This window comes from Saccopteryx bilineata, chromosome 1 (assembly GCF_036850765.1).
Source record: "Saccopteryx bilineata isolate mSacBil1 chromosome 1, mSacBil1_pri_phased_curated, whole genome shotgun sequence".
In the NCBI taxonomy this organism is placed as follows: Eukaryota; Metazoa; Chordata; class Mammalia; order Chiroptera; family Emballonuridae; genus Saccopteryx; species Saccopteryx bilineata.
This window is the reverse complement of record NC_089490.1, coordinates 296,458,716-296,485,542: the sequence shown is the minus strand read 5'-3', so window position 1 is coordinate 296,485,542 and position 26,827 is coordinate 296,458,716. Positions and strand designations below refer to the sequence as shown.

Here is a 26,827-nt window from a genome sequence, read left to right as displayed (position 1 = left end):
TGTTAAGTGAGGACTTATCAAATGTGGAAGCAATCAGCTAGTGTGGCAGAAGTGTGTCTCATATTGGGAGATAGCTACATCTCTCCCTATAACTCCAAATGAACTTCTCCTTTGGACTGTCTCTCTTCCTATTTCAGGTAAGTGTCCAGATTAGAAAGAAGTTTTGAAGTGTGAATTGTCTTCAGGTCACAAGGAGGAAGAGTCATAATTACTTTCCCCCCCTCCACATCTGCAGGACAGACACATGTATATAAGTGTGTGGAGAATCCTGACACCACACATGAAGTGTGGCCATATTTAAGGCCAATCACCTCCCCAAGTCATTAGCCACAGTCTTCTGGGAATTCAGATATCAGGAATGTGGTATTCTGTTACGTGGCACAGTCTAAATAAGTAACCATATATTACGAGTATCCCAAAAATTAGGATAAGAAACAATGGCTTGAAACTCAAGGTAGCCGAGAGAGAACTTCTGTTTCTCCTTCATGGGGTGGTGGAGCCTGCAGTTATTTCAAGCAATTAGCTACTTCCTGTGCTCAGAGGTAGTTTAATTAGAACGGCTCAGGCCTGATGCTCCTGCATTCTCCTTGCAAACTGTAATTACCAGTGCTTTGACCAAGGGGAAGAGTCCCGGTGCCCAGGGGCAGGGAAGGGAGGGGATACGGGGAAGAGAAAGGGAGAGAGGTAACTAGTCACCTGTGAGCGGCACCTCCTTCCTTCACTTGAGTGACAACGATAGCGTGAGGTGAGCGCTTTGATCCTCGGCCTCCACTAACCTGAATTCCCAGCCCATCCGATTCTTTCAGCAGCTCCAGCTTCCATATCCGGCCAACTTCCTCCTTGGAAGAAAAAGTGAGCACACTATGAAGTACACGGACAGGCGCACGGCGCTGACACCGGCGAGTGGAGCTGTGGGGTCAGGTCTAGGACTCATCGCTTGTCAACAGATAGCGCAGGTGACCACAAGGAAAACATTCTGTGGGTTGGACCAAAGTCTGGGTGGCAGTGCTGTCCACTAGAACGTTTTCTGATGGTGGGGATGTCCAGTATTTGCTCCATCCCATATGGAGTCACAGCCGCAGGTGGCCATTCAGTGCTGGAACTGAGAGTGGCAACGGACACACTGAATGTTTCACTTCACTCAATTAGCTACCTATGACTAGTGGCTATGATCTTGGGCAGCATAGCAAGAGTGACTGCTGAATTCCCTGAGCAGGGTCCTGTTAAGTGAGGCTTCTTCTGCTTGAAACCCAGTGCCACTGTGCACAGCTGCTAGTTAATAAGGGACGATGCAAGGGAGACAAGGCCAGGAATTGGAGCCAGATGTCACCTAGTCTGAGCTCAGCTCTGCCACTTAGTACTTCTCAAAGTCACCTAATGCCTAAAACCCTCAGCTTCTCTGCCTCCAAAGTGGGGATAATTATTAATACTTCAGGCTTCCTGTTAAGTTTAAATGAGATATTTATGGAAACAGGTGGCAATGTTCCCAACACCTAGTCCCCCATTTCAGGTACACAGTAAATGTTTATAGGTAACTATGTTACTTATAATATGTATAATATGCATATACGTTAAAAACAGCATATTGAGTTGAATCTTAAACATTCATAAAACATATGAGATCTTTGGTAGGAGAAACCAAAACAGTAAATTAGTTGATGAATTTGTTATTGACTTCTTCAGACATTGGTCTCCAATACTCTTTCAATACATAAAAAAATGCTTTGACTCACAAAAAATTCATCCATTAAAAAAACAACAACTAATAAGTGTGTCTAAGTCCTCTGGACTGCTGGTAGCTTTTCTGGCTAGTTCATTCTCCACTGACCCCCATTCACTCCATGGACACAAACACATGTCCATTGCAAAACGTTAGCATTCTCTCAGCTACGCAGCTATTTAAAGAAAGCAAAATCTCCCTAAGTGGTTTATTCTGGCTCTTATTTAGGCTCATCCCTACATTTCATTTTAGCTCTACATACGAGGGGAGAGGTCACAGTGCATTCTTCACCACTTAAAACAAAAGCCATCTGCTTTCTTCATCTATCGTGAAGGTCTGATATAGACAAAGCCATCATCCCCCTAGAAATAGGCAACCAGCCCATTCAAGCTGCTTGCAAAAGAAAGAATGTGGAGCATTTAGAAAATGTGAAATATACACTGTAAGAAACTGAAATGAAACTTTATGCAATAGTAAAAAACCAGATGTTGAATGGTCACTGATGTGCAGCAACAGGAATGTCTGGGGAAATGATTACCAGACAGAGACCTGTTGGATCCTAACTTTCTCTAGTACACCCCTGCTCGGTGGGGCTCCATTACCCCAGCAACATACAGGGGATGCCAACAGTCTCCTTCATCCACTCACCACAGACACACGAAGCCTGTCTGGCCAAATGTAACTTCAGAAGTCACTGGCTTACCACAGTAGTTCATGAACTTGTCAGCAATCTCTATATCATCCAATCGTCTCACTTTAGATTCCATGGTTTTTGGGTTGTTGCCTCTGACCTCTGGAACACCTTTCTCTCTTCCCCATTCAGAAACAGCCTCCCTGGCCTTCAGCATGTCACTTGGCTCCACTAATTCAAGATGCCATCCTTGAGAATCAGTGGTACCACCAAGATGGCAACTTTCAACACTTTTAGACCACGAGTGCCTGTGGCCTCGCGGGTAGCCCCAGAGGGAACAGGTTCAGGGATGTGCTGATCCCCTGTTGTCCTGGCTTCTGGCATCCCACACTAGCACGCGGGTCAGCCGGTGGCTGCCTCCCTGGGCCTCATGATGCAGCTGAGAAGCTAGAGCAGGCGGCCTGACTTGCTTCTTCCTTGGAAGATATGCCAATGACTCCTGGAGTCTGGAAGATGTGGGGCAGTGCTCCCCCTCTTCCAGTAAGAGGAGCTGTGGAACTCTTTCCCAAGAGCAGCAGGGACCATTCTTAGGGTCCAGAAATAAGAAAATCTATTTGGTTTTACCCCAGATTAGCAAAAGGCTATCCATCCCCATTACTCATGACACCACTCCATCCCGCATCCTACCCTTCTTTTGTTAAACAGAACACGTTAAGTATGGTTCATAAATGGTGTGACAATACCATCCTTTCTTTTTTTTTTTTTTTTTACAGAGACAGAGAGAGAGTCAGAGAGAGGGATAGACAGGGACAGACAGGAACAGAGAGATGAGAAGCATCAATCATTAGTTTTTCATTGCGACACCTTAATTGTTCATTGATTGCTTTTTCATATGTGCCTTGACCATGGGCCTTCAGCAGGCCGAGTAACCCCTTGCTCGAGCCAGCAACCTTGGGTCCAAGCTGGTGAGCTTTGCTCAAACCAGATGAGCCTGCACTCAAACTGGCGACCTCGGGGTCTCGAACCAGGGTCCTCCACATCCCAGTCTGATGCTTTATCCACTGCGCCACCGCCTGGTCAGGCCCATCCTTTCTAATTTTTAAATGTTTTTGGAAATGGGACTTGTGACAAGAAACCTGCAAAACTATAATCATCAGGAATGCATACTCTGACTGAAAGACTTAAAGACAATTTCATCAAGAGCACCCAGAGCCCCACTCCACACCCCTCCTCCTGTCCAAAACACACAGGAACTAAAAGCAAAGCAAAACAAAACAAAACAAACATCTAATAAAAATGTCTTCAGAGGGCAGAAATGCCCGATCTATATAGTACAGCCCCGGACCACACTAGTCAAGAAACAGATCTTTTTTCCCCACTTTTGTCCAACAACATGTTTTTCCCCATACTTGGCAGTAGGAACTGTAAGGAGTGAGTCCACAGAAATCAATGCAAGTTTCCTTGTCTCGGAATATCTTGGTCACCTAATCAGAAGTTCAGAGGGACACAAAGGAAGGCACAAGCAGGAAGAGGCAGATGTTATCAGTCTCAATTGTACAGTTGTCAGTATGGTATTAAATTTATCTGCCTGTAGCTGAAAGCAGTGCTCAGTTAAAAATAAAATCAGTGTTTGAAGTTTATTTGGCTAAAGCTGGTACTGGCTGAAACCCAACTGGCCACCTTAAATATAATAATAGTAAGTATATTTCCAATTGTCTCCTTACAATTCCACTTGGGTATCTAATACACACTTCGGTATTGTCAAAGCAGGACTCTCCCCCTCCCACTCCTGGCTTCCCCATCTCAGTGGGAAAAATACTATCATCTACTCAAGATAAAGAAGAAACACAACCCCAAAGCCATGAGTTATCTTTGATTCCTCCTCCTATTCCCTAACCCAAACCACGAGCAAGATCTGTAAACTCTACCTGCAAAATAGATCCACCTCCACCACCTTCGGCTCCTCATCCCTGTCACACCTTTGTCAAAGCTACAAGCATCTTTAACTTGGGCTATCACAATAGCCTCCACTCTGACTTGCCTTTTAATTCTTCACTTCCAACAATCCATTCCTCTCCATTACACATCTAGGGTGAACTTGAACAAAAACATACACTCAGCTTAAACCTTTCAGCAGCTCCCCACTATACTCAGAATGAGGCTAGCTCCTGGCAATGGCATACAGTCCAGTGGTCCCTCCCCAACCTTTTTTGGGCCATGGACTGGTTTAATGTCAGAAAATATTTTCACGGACCGGCCTTTAGGGTGGAAAGGATAAATGTATCATGTGACTGAGACAAGTGTCAAGAGTGAGTCTTAGACGGATGTAATAGAGGGAATCTGGTCATTTTTAAAAAAATAAAACATCGTTCAGACTTAAATATAAATAAAACAGGAATAATGTAAGTTATTTATTCTTTCTCTGCGGACTGGTACCAAATGGCCCATGGACTGGTACCGGTCCGTGGCCCGGGGGTTGGGGACCACTGGTATAAACGATGCTTTGACATCTAGCCCAGCCCGCGTCCCCCGAGTCACCTCCTAGTGCTCTCCTGGGTCACTCACTGTGCGTCCGTTTCTCTGCTCAGGGACACTAGCATTCCTGCCTGAGGGCAGCTGCCTGGCTGCTCCTCTGAGGAAACATCCTGCCACCCACTCCCCAAGACGCTGACCAGCCGTCTTTCACTTCACCCTGTCTGTTTTCCTTTGTGACTTTGTCACCATCTAACATTCTGATTTGATTATTTGCTTATTTATTGCTTGTGGCTCCTTCCATGTGATAAATGCCCTGGGAACCTTGTCTGGCATTTACCAGTGGGTTCTCTAGCAACTAGGACAATGCCCAGCACGTAACAATATGCATAAACGTCGTGAAATGGGACAGTTATGCTTATCTGCTAATCTTATGGTTCTTCAGAAGCTATTGAGATGGACACTAAGAGGCTCACGCAGATGGGAGACCTGCATGTTTGCCAATGTTCAGCGTGTGAACACTGATCCAGCTGTAGTCACAACTGAGTTCTGAAACAGACCCCGTCTAGACAGATGGCTCAGGCTTTGGTTCTCTTTACACGGGCTTACAGGGCAAGGAGACTTTGTCAGCCCGTTGAGAAAAAGCCAAACCACACAAAGTTGGACGCTATGGACCGCTGTGTGAATGCTGCCGAGGGCTACCTTTCCTATGGAGCACCAATCACTGCGTGAGCGCACACGTGCACCTCTTCATGGAGGCAAACAAGGGGATTTATTTACCAAACAGAGATCTTACATTAAAGGGAGCTGTCTTGGCAGCATTTAAATGACCTCATCTTCTTCTGGAACCAAAAATAAAATTTTACAACAGCATGTTTGCCTGAAATGTGAGAAGACACATCACCCAACTAGAACTTCACTGCAGTCAATGCTCTCTGGCTCTAGCTGCAAACCTATTCTGAGACTGTTTGCTGATCCGTTCTTATTTAGAACAATCAGTAAGAGAAGAAGAAGCGTGTGATTCTAATGTCAAAGTTGCAGTCCTTTAGTCATCAGACCAAAATGCTCAGCTTATAGGTGAGAACATGGAAGGTCAGAGAAAGGATGTGGCAGGCCCAAGGCCCCAGAGTTGGATGGGAGAGTTCGGGCAGGGACTCAGTGTCCATCTCTCAGGCCTGCTGCTCTTGGGTGCCTTTATTAATAGTTACAGAGCACCCACAGGTGCAAGGCACCAAGAAAGGGCAGAAAGACAAGTAAGGTCCTTGCCCTTAAATGGTATTTGGAACATGTGGGATTCGTGCATTGGGGAACATAGCAGGGGTACAGCAGGAGCCCAGACAGGAGCGGCCTGAAGAGGGGCAGGTGACAGGGTGTTACGGAAGCCTCCTCGAAAGAGTGTCATGGAGCTTGTTCTCCTAGGAAAGGTAGACGCTAAGCTCACTGGGGAGGGGAGAAGACGGGATGGTATAGAACAGCATTTGCAAAGGCTCAGAGGCAAGAGTGAGTGTGGCCTTTTGCAAAAAAAACAAAAGACAAATAGACAAAAAAACTATAACTCGGCCCAAATCAGGGAGGCAGAAAGTGGAGGAATAAGATAATGCTGAGTCTCATGTACTACTCATGCCAAGCTATTCAAATATCGCCCTGAAGACAAAGTGGACCCAACAAGAGGGTTTAAGCCGCAGTGCGGGTGGGTATGCTGGTGCGTGTGTGATGAGAGACACCCTTTGGAAAGGTCTCTCTGGTGGCAGTGGGGACAGCGGATGATGCGATGAGAGTGGGACAGGGTGACGGGTCAGAGACCCTGTGACTGCCCGGATGGGACAGGAGAGCAGCCCGGCCACGAACTAAAGCTGTGAGCGTCGGGGAAGGAGAAGCAGGGTGAGCAGGTAGACCGTAAAAGGAACAGGAGTTGTCAGGACTTGGTGACTGACTGGACCTGGTGTAAGAGACATAAGACAGAAGGCAGCATTTCAGTTGACTCCAGGATGCCAACTGTCCCCAACTTGGGATAAAGGCATTTCCCAGGACATGGGACTGTCAGCGCAAAACCAGGGGAAGTTCTGGACAAAACAGGACGAGTGGGCACCAGCTGACTCTCGGGTTTCTGGTCTGGGCGGCCCGTGGGTGGGCCAGTGCTGCACTGGGCGCCATGGGATCTGTCCTGCGGGCAGGTGGTACACACTCGGGCTCAGGAGAGAGGCGAGGTCACAGACACGGACTTAGGAGACACCACCATGTAGGAGGACGCAAGTTCACTCAGGGACCATGGGGGCTTCCTAGAAGAGGACTGTCCTGATGCTGCTTTTGCCTGTTGCAAACAGCAGGGACCACCTGGGAGATGCCCTGAGTGTCAATCTCCTGTTTCCCATCCATTCCTGCAGGTTCAGACCTTCCCGAGGTCTCTGCGAAAGGCCGAGGGAAGTGATCTGGCACCGTATGGAGCAGAGTGCAAGTACTGGGTGAGACCACAAAGGGCCCCATAGGCACATGCACCAGCAGTGAATAAACTCGGCTGCCTGGCAAAAGGGCAGGATTTTTTGCTTTGTAATGTGACCGCCTTTGGTTGAATTAATTTTTATCATGTGGCATTTCACAAATACAGACACGTCTAAACAGGCTGGCAAAAACGGTCACCTTGGATGAGTAATGATCTCTGGACAGGAGTAAGGAATGCTGAACGCATTTCTAAAACTGCTTATCTATGTCCTAGGAGATTCTTACATGTTAGAGGTTGGACCTACCATTGGTGATTTCAAAAATTATTCTGGTTGCCTACTTATCATTATGTGCTAATATTTTATGAAACCATCCTGGTTTTTTTTAAAAGAAGATATTTTTTAAGGAAATATTTTCCTATAGCTCTGTTAAGGGAGAAGAGAATATAAAAACATGTAACAAATAACAGTCTGTGAGAAAGAAGCACCTGAAAAATAAGAATGGTTTGAACAATCCTCGTAAGCCTTTTCTGTAATTTATGAAGTCTTTGTAGATACAGGAAATCATTAATACAGCAGCAATGAACAATGCTGACATGTTTAAGCTCTCATTATTGAAATGGAATGGAACCCCACCTGCCCCACCCTCCAGGCTTAAAGAAATAAATAGCAAAATTTCCTTTTTTTGAAGCACGGCCTTAGGCTCATCCTGGAGTAAAAATGAAAATCCACTCAGCCCCCCCAACCCAAGGACCTAAATAACTTTCCATGAGGATCTACTGGCTTCAGTTTGGGTACCACCTGGAGGTAGGGGGAAGAAGCTATTTCTTGCCAACTCTATCAATTTTGGATAAATGAATCTAGTGATGATACTTCTGGGGTTGAAAAAGGTGCTGACATATTCATGTCTAAGATGCGTGGCCCATTCTGACTTTGCAAGACCAAAAGCCAATAATCAGTCTATAGATTATAGACAGAGATAGAGAATGCAGATTCCAGATGGAACATCTCTTTCTACAGGTATGTGGACTTTAAAAAATGCCCAAAGGTAATAGAACAAGGTTTGGTTTGCTTGGACATTTGACCATGAGCGCAAAAATCAGGTACTCTGATATGTGTAGTCTTCAGAGAGTCTAATCCAGAAATTCAATTTTATGTTATTGCCTTTCATTAAAATGAGAAGATGGTGCTTTCTTAAAAGTTTGGTGGTGTTTTTTTTTCTTTTTTCTTTTAAAATCATTCCAAATTATTTCTACTTGTCCTACAACAGGGGAAAGCCTGTTCTGTAAGTTATGAGAGTTAACCTTAAGTCTTCAAAATGATTAAGGATATCAATATTCCCCCTCCTTTTTTTCCACCTCAATCTTTCTGCATATTTACAATCTAATCATTAGGGGAACAAATCATGTCAGGATATAGTACCATTGATAAGGAACACTCTATAATGCAGTCATCAACAGATTTTCAAAAGTTCATGTTACGCAATTTTGCTTTTACAAATGACCTACAGTAGACCTGTTTTCACTAACTGCTTTTGTTTTACGTTAGTGTTATTTTGGGGTGCAAAATATTTTCCATATCAATTAATAGTAATTGTTTCTTTGCTTCAGGAAATTTTGGCTTATAAAATGTTTATAAAAACATTCTGCTTTTAGATTGAGGGGAGGGAGGAGCTGTATTTTTATGGGCCTTAATTTGGAGGGAGCATTATAATATTTTCCTTGCTCTTAATCCCTTTTTGGGGGAGGATAACTTGGTAGAAAAATCGTTGCTAGAGACATTAATTTTCCTTCTAATCTGTTTACACATCCCATCTACAAATATACCTCCTCTGTGTAAAGCTTTATGACAATCATCTAGCTCCTCAGATGAAGGAACATGGTCCTTTTAGAGGGGGTTATTTTGATTGTTCTTAACCCCCTCTATCCACTGTGGTGGCGCAGTGGATAAAGCATCGACCTGGAATGCTGAGGTCGCCAGTTCAAAACCCTGGGCTTGCGCGGTCAAGGCACATATGCGAGTTGATGCTTCCTGCTCCTCCCCCCTTCTCTCTCTCTCTCTCTCCTCTAAAATGAATAAATAAACAAAAATAATTTTAAAAAAGAGAAATTACATTAATTCACAGGGCTCTACTTCCCAGCAAAGCTGAACTGGACTCTTCCCTCTGTGCCCATTTTCCACCTTCCCAAATTTCTCCCTCATCCCGAGGGGCAACAACACCAATTGGGAACCACTTAGGAAGTTATTGCTTCATTAAGAATCACAGGAGTATCTACCAAGAGGATTCTTGGAAAGAGCATGCTTATCCTAAAGAAATGCAAACTAACGAGAGAGTGCTGGTTACAACGGGGGAGACATACCCAGTGCCATTCAGAACATGCCACATCTGCTTTGCCTTTAGATAATAGTGAGACCAGTCCTGACCATCACAGCTGGACAGCACCGTATCAGAGATTTTTGCGGAGTTTCTAAACTTTGCTGGAATTCAGCAATGTAATGACACAATCCTGTGAAAATGTCACGGGGTTTGAAGTGTTAAAAATAAAAGCAGATGCTTCCCTGCATGTTGGGACATCCTTCCTGTGTAATACCAAGGCTTGGATGTTTATGCTATCAACTGCCACCAGGAATTCTTGGCCGTGCGGTGGCAATTCCCCCGGTGACAGCAGTGATAAATAATGATGCAGTTCGAGTACTTCATCTGGGTTTCATATGGCTCAAATCATACTACAGAAGGCTTGAATTTTCCACTTAGGATCACTCGACTCGCTCTTTATTTAAGTAGGATAAAATGACTTGGATTTTTTGGTTGTTATTGCTAGGTCCTCTGATCATTTATCTTAATAAATGTGTTGGCTTCTAAATGCAAGGCCATCTTAGACATATTTTCTAAACTTTAAAAGCAATTTCAAACAATATTACTTATAAAATTCAGTTTCTATAATCAAAGCAAACCTTACCCGTGCGAGGCAGTCACTGGATTGGGAGTCTGTCTTCCCAGATTTTGAGAAGGGGCGTTTGTCATTGCTCATGGGCACAGGAGCATCTGTCTTTGGAATTCTATGCTCTGTCCCTCTGTCCACTTCTGACCTATCTAGATGGGGTCCAGCCACCTCCTTGAGAGAATCTGGGCCATTTTCTAGCTCAAAGGCATGACCATTTCCAAGTTCAGGGTCTGGGCCATTGTCCAGCTCAGAGATGGGGTCATGGTCCGACTCACAGCCGGTGCTGCTCTTGGGTTCTTCAGTGGTCTTGTGGGCAGACGGCCTGGAAATGACTCCAAACTTTCTTGTTCTTTTCCCCTTTTTCACAGTTCGGTCACCCAGCTCCAGGGTTGGTGTTTCTCCTGGTTCAGAGTTGTTGCTACTGTTGCCATTATAAGGAGAATGGACTTTGTGCTTGAAGCGACGCAGCATGATCAGGTAGATGAAGCCGCCATTCCAGCACTGCTCAGCCAGGTAACTGCAACAAACAGAAGGGCGTGGTTAAAACCCTCCAAACATCTCTCCTGAACAATACAATGGGCTGGCGCATTCAATGGCCCACATGGGACCCATGTCATTAAAAATCTGGCCAACAAATTGAGGAATTGAGTTCCCTAAAGGGACTTAATGCTCATTTCGTTCTTTCAATCTATATAATGTGGATGCTAAAAATGACTCCGAAATAAGCCAGAAAAACCAAATGAACTAGAAATTACTAATGACAGTACCTTAGGATAGATAATCAGAGAAGGATTTTCCTATTAACAGAGCCAATCCTAACATACCATTAAAAAAAAAAATCCTCCACTCATCAATTTCTTGCCTTGGAATTATTCTAGCCTCCCATTCATACAGTGCTAATGTGATAACACTGCCAGTCCCCGGGGTAGAGAATGGGTAAAGGAGACTGGAGGAAATGTAACGTTCTGCCCTTAGGATCAAGACCTCAACTGCCCAACAGCAGGGACCTCTGCCCACAGCAGAAAGAGTGAGAAGGCACCAACTTGAGGACGCAGCTGGCCATAAGCACGCGTGTCCTGTACCAGAATGGGCTCATCTCTTGGTAATGGTTCTAGTTGGGTTGTTCATACGCACATGGAGTGTCATTTCCAGTCTGGACATCTTGTTTAGAGGAACACTGACAAAGTAGAAAACATGCACACACATAGGATGACCAGGACCAAAAAGTCTGTGGAAACTGTGAGAATGAGGAATAGTGGGAGAAAGGAGGGACCCTTAGCTTAAAGAAAACATGAGGTGGGCTCCACTGTTTTTCACGGATTTTGGGGCTGCCAAACACTTAGAAGCAGGAAATAATATAAACAAGATAATGTATGTGAAGCCCGACACGCAATACTATTCCAGATATTAAAGAATAACAAAAAAACAGAACATCACATAAGATGAGTAATTAGTGGTGATCAGACCAGATAATTAAAGCTTCAGCAAAGAAAACACTGGCTCAAAGTCAGGAAACCAGGTTGGGCCGGACCCTCCGCCCGTGCCACCCAAGATAAGGAAGCACGAACCCCAGATGAACCCAGGGACATGCCCTCAGCACTGGAGCCTTGCCACATTCCATACACATCACCAGTTCTCAGGCAAACAATGTCAACAACCAACTCCTTAAGAAGTCAGACCTGCTTCTGCTCTTCATGTGCCCACCAAGAGAAAGCCTTCATCTTGAATAAGTGAAAAACAGAACTTTCCCAAGTATAACAAGCTAGCTAGCTTTGATCCCTCCAGTCCTGAAAACCAGACCTGAGAGCTGGGGCAGTCAGCGAATGGGAAGGGGGCCAGGTCATAAGGAGAGGTGAGGTGACCAGCTGCGTTTAAAACGTACTAATGCCTGACCGGGCGGTGGCGCAGTGAATAGAGCATCAGACTGGGATGCGGAAAACCCAGGTTCGAGACCCCGAGGTCACTGGCTTGAGCGAGAGCTCATCTGGTTTGAGCAAAATGCTCACCAGCTTGGACCCAAGGTCGCTGGCTCGAGCAAGGGGTTACTCGGTCTGCTGAAGGCCTGCGGTCAAGGCACATATGAGAAAGCAATCAATGAACAACTAAGGTGTTGCAATGTGCAACGAAAAACTAATGATTGATGCTTCTCATCTCTCCGTTCCTGTCTGTCTGTCCCTGTCTATCCCTCTCTCTGTAAAAATAAATAAATAAATAAATAAATAAATAAATAAATAAATAAATAAATATAACTTAAAACGTACTAAGTACTGGGCCAAAGGCATATATCTTCCATACTTAATGCAATGACAGGGACAGTCTAAATGAAGAAGAGAATAATTTTAAATTTGCCATGGAGTAAAGTGAACAAAACAGAAGGCTCTTTAAACATTAAGTAAAGCTAATAAAAACTCTTTCTGACCCTGGGCTATAAACCACGATAAGAACTTAATACACAAAACCTGGGTAGATAAAAGATACTATACAAGACTCAGGCTGTTCTCTGAAACACAGCAGGATGAAGAGGTGTAAAGACCAGTCCACTGGAGTATAGAAAAATCAAAGTTAAACCTGGTTTTCAGCATAATTTTTCTATCATGTTTAGATTTTATTTCCTTAGATTATTGGGATTTTTTTATTCATACTAGAAAAATTTGTGTAAAGGTATAAAATTCTAACAGCAGTTAGCCAGGTTATAAGGGCTTCTTTGAGCAAATCACTACCATGAATACAATGACTGTACTCAGATGTTAAAGAAAACAGTGTGCAATAGTTAAAACAGGACCAGGTTGAGAATCAGACCCAAAGTTCTGCCTTTGGCTCAACTGTAAAACAATGGTAATTTTCCCACATTTTCATCAATTGATGAGTATATACACAAACTGTGGTATATCCATATAATGGAATAATATTTGAAAATAATAAAGGAAGAATTAGTCCTGGCCAGATAGCTCGGTTGTTTTGGACATAGTCCCGCAGCACAGAGGTTGCTGGTTCAATCTCCATCAGGGAACATATAAGAGCAGATCGATGTTCCTGTCTCTTTCTCTTCTCCTCTTCTCTCTCGCTAAAATCTATCATCTATCTATCTATCTATCTATCTATCTATCTATCTATCTTTTTAAAAGAAGTATATTCTATAACTTAGGTGAGATTTGGAAACATTATGCTAAGTGAAAGATGCCAGACCACCTATATGATTCTACTTTTGGGCCATGCTCAGACCAGGCAAACCCATACAGATGGAAAGTACATGAGTGTTTGCCAGGAATGTAGGGGTGGGAAAATTGAGACTGACTCCTAATAGGTACTGGGTTTTTTGGGGGGTGATGGAAATGTTCTGGAATTAGATAGTGATGAAGACTATACAACAGTGAATATACCCACTTTGAAATGGTGAATTTTATGTTAGGTAAATTACATCTCAACTTAAAAAGAACAATAGCAAATAAAAGAATACTGGCTACGTTTTGAGTGGTTTGTCCCTAAGAACTGCTTGCTGAAGAAGAAACAAAGGCTCATAAATATGTATTCACTGGCCTCAGTTCCCATAACTGTGAGGAGAGTGAGGACTGTCTGATTCCCAAGCCCATGCCCTGTTTGCTGTGCAATTCTGCGTCTTCGACTGTACTTTTCCAAGCATGCAGTTTCCTCCTCTATAAAATGGGGCGTTAAAATGGTCATCTAAGCTGCTTTCGCATTCCAATAATTGTGCACCCTCCTTTTCCATTCCCAGGAAGAGGTCTGGGGGTGAGAGAGGCAAGCCATCCCAACAAGCCTGATCCAGTGCCAACGACCAAAGATCACCTGAAAAAACAGAAACATTCCTTTTATGTCCAAGTTGTCCTAGGTCTCTTGGACATTTCCCAAAAATCTGAAAAAGATTTCACCTGGAGAGGAATGTCCTTTAAAATTGTTTTTGGGACTCTACCTTTTGTGCTAAAACTCTGAACAACTTAATGGGTTATATTCAGGGACCTCCTTTTCAGTACCCAAAAGGTTGGCCCGTTGATTCAGAACAGAAGCTCCTGAGTATCTTCCCCATCTCTACTCTCAGGGTAGCTCCAAGAACGCTGGAAAGTTCCATGACTGAAAGCACTTTATTCCTTATGCAGAATCCACATTAAGCAAAATTACAAAGCATGAGGAGCTTATCTTTAGTCTGGCACCATCTCCCTGTCCTCTCCTGGCTTCCTAACAATAAATAAGACCCTGACACCTGCAGGGAACTGTATGACAGGCTATTTTATTCCTTCCTGGCCCTAGAATTTGCTAAGGTCATCCCAAAGACAAAGTAGAATGAATGAATTATGGACACTCTAGAAAGTTGGTGAGAAAGAGACTTTTAAGCCGAGGGTAATTTTCTTTAAATTCTTCAAATTAACTTAAATGTAACACATTCACATTCCCTAGCCATTGGTATTGAAACGACTTTCCTAACTTTTCCAGCACCATCCTGGCTAATTCGTACTTCCAAATCCCTTTGGTCAGTGGTCCCCAACCCCTGGGCCGCAGACCGGTACTGGTCCGTGGGCCATTTGGTACCAGTCTGCAGAGAAAGAATAAATAACTTACATTATTTCTGTTTTATTTATATTTAAGTCTGAATGATGTTTTGTTTTTAAAAAATGACCAGATTCGGCCCTGGCCGGTTGGCTCAGCGGTAGAGCGTCGGCCTGGCGTGCGGGGGACCCAGGTTCGATTCCCGGTCAGGGCACATAGGAGAAGCGCCCATTTGCTTCTCCACACCCCCCCCCTCCTTCCTCTCTGTCTCTCTCTTCCCCTCCCGCAGCCAGGGCTCCATTGGAGCAAAGATGGCCCGGGCGCTGCGGATGGCTCCTTGGCCTCTGCCCCAGGCGCTAGAGTGGCTCTGGTCTCGGCAGAGCGACGCCCCGGAGGGGCAGAGCGTCGCCCCCTGGTGGGCAGAGCGTCGCCCCTGGTGGGCGTGCCGGGTGGATCCTGGTCGGGCGCATGCGGGAGTCTGTCTGACTGTCTCTCCCCGTTTCCAGCTTCAGAAAAATACAAAAAAAAAAAAGTTTAAAAAAAAAAAAAGACCAGATTCCCTCTCTTACATCCCTCTAAGACTCACTCTTGACGCTTGTCTCAGTCACATGATACATTTATCCGTCCCACCCTAAAGGCCGGTCCGTGAAAATATTTTCTGACATTAAACCGGTCCATGGCCCAAAAAAGGTTGTGGACCACTGCCTTTGGCTGTGCAGGATTCTTATTCACCATTAGAATCTGTAAGCTTCAAAGTCAACAAGAAATGAAATGCAATCGCATGACTTAGAAAAAGCAAAGGTCTCCTGTTCATGATCAATGCTTAAAATTAGAAGCTTTTCTACCGTATGAATTCTTTGGTTTCTTCCCCAAATTTGAACCTGTCCTCTGGCCTGTAAAATGATTAATTCAATTAAAATGTATTTGATTTTGACTATCCCAGTATGACCTTAATAGAAATGAGGAAAGACTAGCATATCCAGAAGTGAGGTTCTGAATTCTTGCCTAGAACCCTTCCCGTGAAGTGTGTGTGGTTCTTCAAGTCACTTGACATTTGCAGGAATCTTTCTGGAACAGATCCTTCCTCCTTCCTTTCCCCTCAAAAAGTGCTTTATGCAAAGAAAGTTTTGAGTACCTCCTGTTTCTAGATGCTCTGTAATAATTCTGGAGTCTGGGCTCTCCAGGGGTTGGCAGGAGAGGCTGGGTGCTTTGAAAAGCTGAAGTCTGCAGTTTGAAGAACAAGAAAATTGGGAGGAAGGAGATGAGAGGACAAAGACAGGGAGGTATTGGAAAGCCAAAGACATGCATTATTCATCCATGCTCTGTTTCCATCAAAGAGGACTTGAGGGAGCTATAAAAGTTTGATGTCCTAGACTGTTTTGCCAAAGCTCTTGGAAGGCACCCTCTCCAGGTGCCTTTGAAAATCATCTTGGGCATTCAGCCTTTGGTTACTCATGCCTGGCACACCATATGAACCCACAAAGGGGTGCCACCAAGCCGAACCAGGAGTGTGTATCTGTGTGTAACCGAGAGTAACTTGGATCACCAGCACTGGGCACGGGCCTGCACTACAATGCCGCGAAACATTATGTAACTCAGAGACCACAGGAAAGAAGTCTGGAACTTAGACTTTTTAGCAAAGCAGACCTTTTTCCATGTGTGTCAGGCTCCCAGGACACTAAACATGACTGCAAGATGTTTATAAACACCTATCATGACAGAGCCTGAGTTTTATGGAATGGGACCAGTTGCTAACAGCCAGCCACCTGGTCTAAAACAGAGGATAAATGGATATAGATTTTTCTTGCCCATGATCTTCTCTTGCCTAAGAAATAATAGGAGGCTGAAAATCTGCTTGTGGACCTTTGAAAACCTGCTAAACCTAAGAATCCAGAAGGCTGTCTGAGGTTGTGTGTGAATCTGTTGGTTCCCAGAGAACAATGAGTTGAGAAGAAGAGTTAAATATATACAGATCAATTTCCCAGTGAAGTCTCGGCTGGGAAACAGGGGAAGGCACGTATGGACAGCTAGCTCTATGAGGGGACAGGAGGATGGTAACAGGTATTCCCTGGAGTCCTTTAGTAGCCAGGTTCCCCAAGGGCAGTCTCTTGCAGGCGCTGCCTTCCAGCTGCATTGGATTTTGAGTATGCTCCTCCCAGATTCCACAGCCCTCCCTAGAAAGAGCTAAACGTGCTCTGGGAGACTCTGAAAGTGCAAATTTCTGGCTAAGAGTGAACGACAGCCTTGGTGCTCTCATAAAGCCTTTTCTGAAAACAAATCAATCCACTCCTTGCTAGTACACTGAAGGACAGTGTCAGCCCTCATTAGATGGAGGGACATGGGGCTCAGGCTCCAATGAGGCTTTGAGACTAGTTCAGAGTCAAGGCTCAGAGTAGAAATACACTAGGACACTGTATTCCAGCTGCTGCTTGTGTGGGGGGTGCTACTGGGGAAGCCAACTTTTACCACTTCTCACCTCCGCTATTCAGCATGAGCGGCTGGGGGTCAGCAACCCCTCCCTCCACTCACTCCTTCATCTGGAGTCCAGAGTCGAGAATATAAATAAATCAATGTTTTCTTTATTACAAAATGTGTATTTATTACTTTTTATCATAAAATTAGAATGGGGGAATACAAGTCGAGAGTGAAGAATCAGGGTGAATAATCATTTGAGGCGTTTTGCTCTCTGACCTATAATACAGTCTTAGCCATTCAAATCCAACCCAAATTATCAGCTACCAACACTTGTTATCATCCCCACATGGCAGTGAAATTTAAATCCCACCCATCTACACACCAGCACAGAGGTCCACACTACCCTCAGGGAGTTGGTAAATGATGCTGATACTTTGGCTACTGCTATTTCCATGAATAATAAACTGTCTTTGCATCTCTGATCCAAAAGTCTTCTGCCTCCCGCAGCCATCCATGACACCGTGGCAGGCTAAGTTGTTAGCTTACTAGTACAGTAAAATCATGGTTCCAGACATGTATAGCAGGACAATACCCAGAATAACTCAGTTTATAACTGGTCTTGTTCCCCTACATCACATGCATAAAAAGGACTCACTAGTCACTTAAAAATAAGAATCAAGGCCTGACCTGTGGTGGCGCAGTGGATAAAGCATTGACCTGGAAATGCTGAGGTCGCTGGTTCGAAACCCTGGGCTTGCCTAGTCAAGGCACATATGGGAGTTGATGCTTCCAGCTCCTCCCCCCTTCTCTCTCTCTCTCCTCTCTAAAAATGAATAAATAAAATTAAAAAAAAAAAAAAGTATCAATATGCATCCTAAATCAAACCAACACTGAAAGTCCATCTTTAAGGCAGAATCAAACAGGGGTGGAATTACACAGAGAGGAGTAAGAAAGAAAGCGGGTGTGCTACCCTGTGACTCCACAAACACTGATTGAATTAATCAGTGTGTCAGGCTGGACAGCAGCAGCTACCCCTGTGTCTGTCAGCATACTGTGTGCATCCTGTTGTCCCATCCCTGCTCCATTCCGGCTTCTGCAACCACGGACTGTGCTCTCTATTCTGTGCTGAAGCTGAGCGCTCTCTCTCTCTCTCTCTCTCTCTCTCTGCTTCCTGCTAGGAGCTTCTTGATGTGAAGGGGTGGAGGTGGGCACCCACTGAAGAAAAACAATGGCTAAAAAGCAGCTAACTCATATGACCTATGGAAAAAATTTCCATGCAACGAGGTTATCACCGACTTTCACATTTATCTTAAACGTTCACATCTCAAACTAACAAGACTGATTTAAATTCACAACTCTCACAGCAAAGAATCCCCTCACTGGGATGCACTGCGCATTTGCAACCCCAGTAACAGGAAGGAGGCGCAGTGTGGCCTTTCTATCCTATAGCAGCAATGTTTACAGACCGTTTCATTTTTTCTCGAAGGTTCTCATGTGCCTCATTTCTGCATGAATTTGATAAAAGCTTTCTTTAAAGCACTCACATGCTGCCCAACCAGGCGGTGGCTCAGTGGATAGAGCGTAGGATTGGGACGCGAAAGACCCAGGTTCGAGACCCCGAGGTCCCAAGCTTGAGCAGAGGCTCATCTGGTTTGAGCAAGGCTCACCAGCTTGAGCCCAAGGTTGCTGGCTTGAGCAAGGGGTCACTCAGTCTGCTGTAGCCCCCCAGGCAAGGCACATATGAGAAAACAATCAATGAACACCTAAGGTGCTGCAACAAAGAATTGATGCTTCTCATCTCTCTCCCTTCCTGGCTGTCTATCCCTATCTATCCCTCTGTCTGACTCTGTCACAAAAAAACAAAACAAAACAAAACAAAAAACCAAAACACCCACATGCCTTTTGGAAATAGAAATTCAGAAGCTACACTGACTAAAAATGTCTGATCAACGATAAACACTGACCTTAGGAGGTACTGGCCTGCAAAAGAGCACCTCCAGGCTTCTATTTGCAAACGATTGCATTTCTTTATTAAATTACTGAGTGAAGCAGTGGTGTGTTTTTGTTTTTTGTGGGTTTTTTTGTAATGATATGAAACCAACCTTCAGAATCAAATCAGAACTCCAGCCACATGGGTTTGCTAACTGCCCCTGATGGTATTGGTCACCTCTTCCCAAGGGAGCAAAGAGGGGCTGGTGAAGTCAGCTTCTTCTGTGTGTGAGTGAGTCGTCTCATCTCACCGGGGAAGCGATGAGCAGCAGACACTGTCCCTGGGAACCCGTCTCACTTTATTTTTCTCATGACATAATGCTCTTTTTTGGTTTATAAAATTACTACTTGCTCATTATTCATTCATTCATTCATTCATTCATTCATTCATTCATTCATTCATCCAACAAATTGTTACTGAATGCCTACTATATGCCGAATCCTGTTTTAGGCATTTAGGGGTACAGCTGTGAACAAAAGGATTCCTGTCTTTGTGGCGCTTACAATCTAGCAGGGGAGAGAGACAATAAATAGCAGACTTATTAAAATATGCATCCAGCCTGACCTGTGGTGGCACAGTGGATAAAACATTGACCTGGAGCGCTGAGGTTGCTGGTTTGAAACCCTGAGCTTGCCTGGTCAAGGCACATACGAGAAGCAACTATGGGTTGATGTTTCCTGCTTTCCCCCCCCCACCTTTCTTGCTCTCGCTTTATCTTCTTTCTAAAAAAGTCAATATATAAAATCTTTCTTAAAAAGGCATCCAACTCTATAGTATGTTAGAAGGTAAGACGTGCTATGGAAAAGAAAAAACCTTTCTTTTCTTTGAAAAGAAAGAGGACCGAGCATGCCAGGAGCTGGCAGAGCCAGCGGACTGTGGAATGCCGTGTGCAGGCTGCATCCCTGGGAACATGGAGCAGACACGGAAGATGAAAGAGTTGGCCATGCAGCTGCCTGGAGGACCGCTCCAGACAGAGGGAAAAGCCAGAGCAAAAGTGGTATACTAGAAGTGTGTCTGGTGTGCTTGGGGAAGAGGAAGGAGGCCTTTGTGGCCGGAGAGGAGTGAAGCGAGGGGCGGATTAATAGGGGATGAGGCAGGAGAGGTAACGGAGACACATTCATGCCAGGCATCGTCAGCTGCTGCGAAACTTGTGCAAAATGGGAACTGTTTCATGAGCAGGGGAGCATGTGATATGTTCTGAAACAATTCCTATGTTTCTGTGTCGAGAACAGGCAAGGGGAGATGGAGGGAGACCAGAGAGATGATCATCTTCGGAAATTCCAGGGAGAGACAGTTCCTTGTAGAGTAGCCGTGGAGATGGTTAGAAATGGCCTGTGATCAGTTCTGAAGGGAGAGTCAACGGCTTTTGCTTTTGGATCAGAAACAGGGTGAGAGAGAGAGAAGTCAGGATGGTGCTAAGTGTTTGGATGCAGCAAGTGGAAAGATGGGCTTCCCATGGGGCCAGTAGAGCAGCCTTTTGGGGTTTGGGTCTCTTTGATGGATTCTGAATGCAGAGATCTATTCTGGACATTTCATATAAATGGGATCATACATGTGGTCTTTTTTGTGACAGAGACAGAGAGAGGGGACAGGTAGGGACAGAGAGACAGGAAGGGAGAGATGAGAAGCATCAATTCTTCATTGTGGCACCTTAGTTGTTCATTGACTGCTTTCTCATATGTGCCTTGACCAGGGGGTTACAGCAGACCGAGTGACTCCTCGCTCAAGCCAGCAACCTTGGGCTCAAGCTGGCGACCGCGGGGTCTCAAACCTGGGTCCTCTGCATCCCAGTTTGATGCTCTATCCACTGTGCCACCACCTGGACAGGCTCCTGTCTTCTTTTTTAAAAAAAATTTTGCCTGACTGGTGGTGGAGCATTGGATAGAGCACTGACCTAGGATTAAAATCCTGAGGTCACCAGCTTGACTGTGGGCCATCCAGCTTGAAAGTGGGGTTGCTGGCTTGAGTGTGGGATCATAGACATGATTCCGTGGTAGTTGGCTTGAGCAAGGGGTCACTGGCTCAGCTTGAGCCCCCGCCCAGGTCAAGGCATGTATGAGAGGCAATCAATGAACAACTAAAAGTGACACAACTATGAGTTGATGTTTCTTATCTCTTTCTTTCTCTCACTAAGAAAAAGCAAGTATTGAATTTATTGGAGTGACAATGGTTAACAAAATTACATAGGTTTCAAGTGTACAATTCTATAATACACTGCCTTGCCTCTTACAGGGAACTTCTTTTTGGTTGGTCTTTACTCATCAGGCTTTAACTCCTTCTGCATCCTCTCTGTCATTTACTCCCTACAAAATCTTGATTTATGCAACATGTTCTTTTCATCTTTCTCAGATCACACCCAGTTATCCGGGGGAGCTACTCCTCATGGCCCTGCTAGCATCTCGTCCATCCCTTCTCCTTAATTATCCTGGCCAATCCCCACCATTCCTTCCGGTTTAGGCTGTGGACACCCAGGTAGCCCCTTGACCATCGAAGTTCCTCATGTGACCTCACTAGGCATTCTTTCCCAGCTGGTCTCCTCGACTCTTCCCACTGTTCCAGTATCATCTTAAACCAACTCTGCTTCAAAAGGAAGGCTTTCCTCATTAACTCTAACTATACAAAGGTTCCAAACACCATGTTAAGGGAACAGTGTATATGCTACTCTGTAGTATATACTACTATATATTCATGTCACTGTGCACTCATATCACCTGTATTTCTTTTTTAAAAAATTTCTTCATGTTATTTCTATCTAGGATGGAATACCAGGGTCTACTGGACCCAAAGTCTCTTTTGCACTTTGCCTGGATGGGTGCTAATGAAGCTCCACTCCTCCCCTATGTCCTAGCCAAAGACAATTCACACCACGGAGGTCTTTGCTATGACTTGCCTCTGAAGCTGAAAAGAGGCCGGGTCACAGAAAGCCCAGGTCAGCCCACTGCCCTGGCTGACAGCCCCCCGTCCAGCCCTGCCAGGTCCCTTTCTGACCCTTCTGATGGCGATACCCGCGCTTTCCCACGGATGGTGTTGCCCTTGGGCTCTCCTTGGAAGAGGCTACTGTGAACACTCAAGGATAATGGAAGGCAGACCATGTCCCAAAGATTATGCTGAATTTATTTCCTGACCTCAGTGTCACCAAGCCCTGAAAAATGTGTCTGTCAAAAATGACCCGTATTACCCCTGCCACATCTCCCTGATTTTTCCACAGTGAAAGCTCCGAAGAGTAACACACTCTCACTCTCCCTTTCTGCTCCCATTTCTCCCAAACCAGCAAAATCTGGGAGTTCACGACTAGCCGGGCACCGCACCATTCAAAAGGAGGCCACCCCGCCCCCCTTCCCCGGAGGTGACGATAAAGGGAGACTCCGGTGAGTGTGAGTCTGTGTCTCTCAGGACGCACGGGACACTGCTCACACACTCAAGCATCGACGCAACGTCTGTACCCTCCGGTTCCCTCCCCTTTCAAGTGGCTCCAGCTCCGTCTTGAAACAATTTCCCCAGCTCGTTTCAACCCTTCCGCGGTCTGTCTGTTCCGTTGGCTTGGCCATAGCACGTCCCCACCTCGTGCCAAGACTGGTTTCACTTATGTCAAAACAGCTTCCATCAAAAGAGAGGGCTTCTTCTCTGAGTTTCTTTCCCCGTTTTGAAGTCAGCAGAGAAAGGACACTTCCGGAATTGCAAAATGACTCCCTCCCGTCAACGTGCCCTAATGCACGGTAGAGCCAACACTGCTCTACCCGGAGTCTCTTCTACAATACACGGTGCACTCAGGAGCCTCTGATTCTGGTTCTCTTCTCTTTCTTCACAAAGGTTCTCTGGCAGGCATGGCTGGCTGAACAGGGCTCGTCATCTGTTAAGGTTCATTTCTAAGTTTTATAACCTTCCTCTCCAAGCAAAAGGTGCTTCTAAGAAGCGGGATGTGTTGGATATTTTCCCTGTGGTTTACTCATCTTGCTTGATCCTAGGACTCTCATTGGTTTGGAGAACTTCAGTGACAAAGAAGACAAACCAACAGAACTCTAGCCTAGGAAAACAGATGAGCCAAGTCCTTACAGATGTGGACAGAACAACTTTTATATCTTGGCATCCAATCAGTATATTCTTCAAGTGTCTGTTGACCAATTGTGTCCGTGACATCATGGAGTATCTCTGTGACCTCTGGTTCTTAGCTATGTTCAGATAAAAATGCAGAGACATGTGTATTTATCTCCTGGGATTTTAAAAATAACTGTAAGTGAAGCACTGAAGAAACTGTAAATTATTGAATGCAGAGCACATATTTTGATACAAAAATGCAAAGCTTGCTTTTAATGGTGTGTTTATATTAGTAGCTCCAAAAACTAACATGAGTTATAACAGACTAGCGGGACAGGTACCAATATTGATTAAGTTGTAACTACATGCTGTGTACTGAGTTAACTACACACATATATCACCTTATTTCAATCTAAAACCCCATTAAATGTCGACATTATGATCCATCTTTCAGAAACGAGAAAACTAAGGCTTAAAGACATTACCTTGCCCAAGGTCACAGAGCTGCTATGGGTGGAGCTGAGATTCAGAATTCCATCTGATTATGAACCACCCAGGCAATGACCTTGGGACTCATTGTGGTCAAGTCCCATTGTATTGTTTATTAGGACCAGGTTTGGATCCAGAAGAAGGACTCAAATCAGCCAAGAGGCCTCTCCCCACATTAACACCATGTTAGTGGCATGTTAACACCCAAAATATGTCCCACACCCATTAAAATAGGGCCTTAGGGAAAACGAGGTATTTTCAGGCAGGTGAGTATTTGGGAGGGTGAGCTGGTTTCTCAGGGTGTGGTGCAAGTGGCCAACTGCCCCAACCCATCTCAACCGTGAGCTTGAGACTGTCCTCAAGAGTTCTGCAAAAGTAGAGGCAATGTTTGCTCAGATTACCTGAAATCAGAGGACTAAGGGACCAACCAGGCCTCAGTCCAGCCAAGGCCAAACAAAATGGCTGACAGAGGATGGGCCGCTCCAAGGCTGGCCTCTCCCTTCAGGTGCACTCTGGTGCTCAGACATCTGTCCTCCCTCACCGCCCCCACACGGGCCCCGAGTCCAGACCAGCGCTCCTCAAGCCGAGCTGTGCGCGGGTCACCTCTCCCTCCACACTGAACCGCCCCTCCCGACTGCAGGCCCTCTGCACACCAGCACACCCTCTGGTCGTAAGTAAGAGGCGAGTTAATCTGATCCCCATTGTTTCTATGGGTTCTTTTAGAGAAGATAATGTACTGTCAGGTAGTGATGGGCCAACAGAAATCAGAGTAAGGGGGAAGCAGGCAAACTCCTGGGCTGAAGTACCACTTAGATGCCCCTTCAACTAAGGGCTTGCTGTCCGGTTGGTGTGGAGCTAGTCAGCTCATGACCGCCAGCTGTGAGCTTCCTCAGAACTTCCAAGTCAAGGTCACGCTCTCCTGGAGCGATCCCTGGCCAGTGGTGATCAAGGTGGGGAGACGAGGCTGGCCACCTCCACCCAGGGGAGGACAAGCTCTGCTTCAGAGCTCCGGGACCCCCTGGATCAGGTCAGCAGCACGGTGTGCCCCAGCCCAGTCCTGCTTCCTCCCTGTTCCTGCCACAAGGGTTATCTCAACAGACATTCTGCACTTAGTTCTAACCCAGCACCCGCTTCCTGGAGGGCCCCAGGTGAGACAGGACAATATAATGAGAATAGCAAAGTATTTCCCCCAAAGGAGATGATAGAAAATAACAGTAGTGAAAAAAAAAGAAAGAAAGAAAGAAAGAAAGAAAGAAAGAAAGAAAGAAAGAAAGAAAGAAAGAAAGAAAGAAAGAAACCTGTCAGAAATGACCAGGACTCAACTACTCTGGGTGTAGCAGCAGCGGAGCATTCTTGAGAAGTCAAGCAGAATGAATGGTATTCACAAAGATTTCCTTGAAGTCTGTTGACGTGGTAGCAGGAAAGACCAACAGCAGAGGGCGCTGACTGGGACTCTCAATACCTAAACAGCTTCACCAAAATCCTCTCCGAATCAACTGTATATTTGGATAGCGTTGATATTGTAGCAAGAGTACACTTGGTTCGGGTGTTGCATCGCCATGTGGGCCCTCTGAGCAGGACACAACCTCAGAGACAAGTCCCTAGTGTCTTGCACCTGTGGGGTTTGGGGGAGGAGTGAATGGGACAATGAACTAACTATGCAGGCTGGTCTCCACCCGATACATAATAGATAGCAATAAATGACAGTTTCTTTTCCTTTTGGAAATCCGCTAGGTAGTTATAGGTCAGCCAGTTAAACATGTCTGCAGCTATCGTTCGGACTGAAATCCTGGGAAGGTGAATTCACAGAACAGAGTGGTCAAAGCTGATTCTGTGTCAGAATGGGGTGGAGAGAGCCACAGTGAAGTCAGGGAAAAGGAGTCCCTGGAAAAAGCAAGTCCACAGGGACCTGCAGAAAGTCAGAAAAGGATTCAAAAACTAACAATCTGAAAACACAGAGCCTGTCTGGCCCCTTCGAGGCAGAGAGGCATTTTGAGGGTCTCATGGACCTATGTCATTGAGCTGAGTGTGTGTAAGTGTGCCAGAGGATCAGGCTAGTGTGGACGATCAGCACAGAATCTGGCCACCTGCCCGCCGTCGTGTTTGCCAGAGAGAGCTGAGACAGATGTCTTTCAACACAGAGACTGATGGCGGCCTCCTGTTTCACTTCCATGTCCATTGGCCAGGGTCAGGCTCCCAGCTCCCAGAGCAATTACAAGCTCTCCGGCCTGACCTGAACCCTGCAGATGGTCCCAGAGGTGCTGGAATTGCCCCAGAACTCAGGGTGGAGTCTGCTTGTCCCACCAAGCTGCGACACGGTCTGACCCCTGAATGTTTTGTAAAGTATGTGGGCTGCTCACACGGGTATAAGCAACTGCTACGAATAAATCAGACACACGTGTGTGCAAGGAGAAAGCCTGTCTCTCCCAGCATGCACTTCTCCCTGACCTACCTTTCCTCTATTTATCCAAATATCTGGATGACAATTCTTCCCTTTGGTTCCCTCAGCTGCCTCCTTCACAAGGGACCTTTCACTCTTCTGAGGCAGGCGTTTCCAAAGCCTGGTTGGTTTTTTTTATTATTATTATTTTTTATTTATCCATTTTAGAGAGGAGAGAGAGAGAGACAGAGAGACAGAGAGGAGAGAGAGATGGGGGGAGGAGCTGGAAGCATCAACTCCCATATGTGCCTTGACCAGGCAAGCCCAGGGTTTCAAATCAGCGACCTCAGCATTTCCAGGTCGACGCTTTATCCACTGCGCCACCACAGGTCAGGCAAGCCTGGTTGTTTTAATAGAAAATGTTTCAGCATATCACAATGCCATGAGATAGGCAACAGTGTGATTTTTTTAAATGTCTGAAGGGTCTCTGCAGACACACGATTTGCAGTCCAGGGGAAAACATTCCCAGCATGAAGAGCCGGCTCCTTTGCTTCTGTACTGTGTACAAGCAGGTGGGGGCATCTGAGTTACAAGCATGTTTGAAACTATCAGGAACCCACTTCCTTACCAAGAGTTCTCAACAGGAAATCACTGGCAGACGGCACACACTAGACTTGGAACTCTCCTACTCAGAGCAAACGGAAAGCATCCAAAACACAAAATCAGAGCCATGAGCTGCCTGGGAAAACAAACACCCCCAAAAGTTATTTCTTGAACGGCACACAGAATCTGGAGGCGGGAAGGAATCAGAG

At 45.4% G+C, this 26,827-nt stretch overlaps 1 protein-coding gene across 8 annotated transcripts in view; it reads right to left on the bottom strand.

Moving 5' to 3' along the window:
* PDZD2 (PDZ domain containing 2) overlaps positions 1 to 26,827 on the bottom strand; it is a 340,539-nt gene that overhangs the window by 74,976 nt on the left and 238,736 nt on the right. For 5 of the 8 annotated variants that reach the window (XM_066244174.1, XM_066244185.1, XM_066244229.1 and 2 more), the window contains 2 exons: positions 10,222 to 10,723; positions 697 to 839 (listed from right to left, as the gene is read on the bottom strand). In XM_066244174.1, the coding sequence (XP_066100271.1) occupies positions 697 to 839; positions 10,222 to 10,723 (645 nt within the window). Of the gene's footprint in view, positions 1 to 696; positions 840 to 10,221; positions 10,724 to 26,827 lie in introns of those variants that run through there. The other 3 variants (XM_066244194.1, XM_066244241.1, XM_066244204.1) reach the window with 3 other exon arrangements.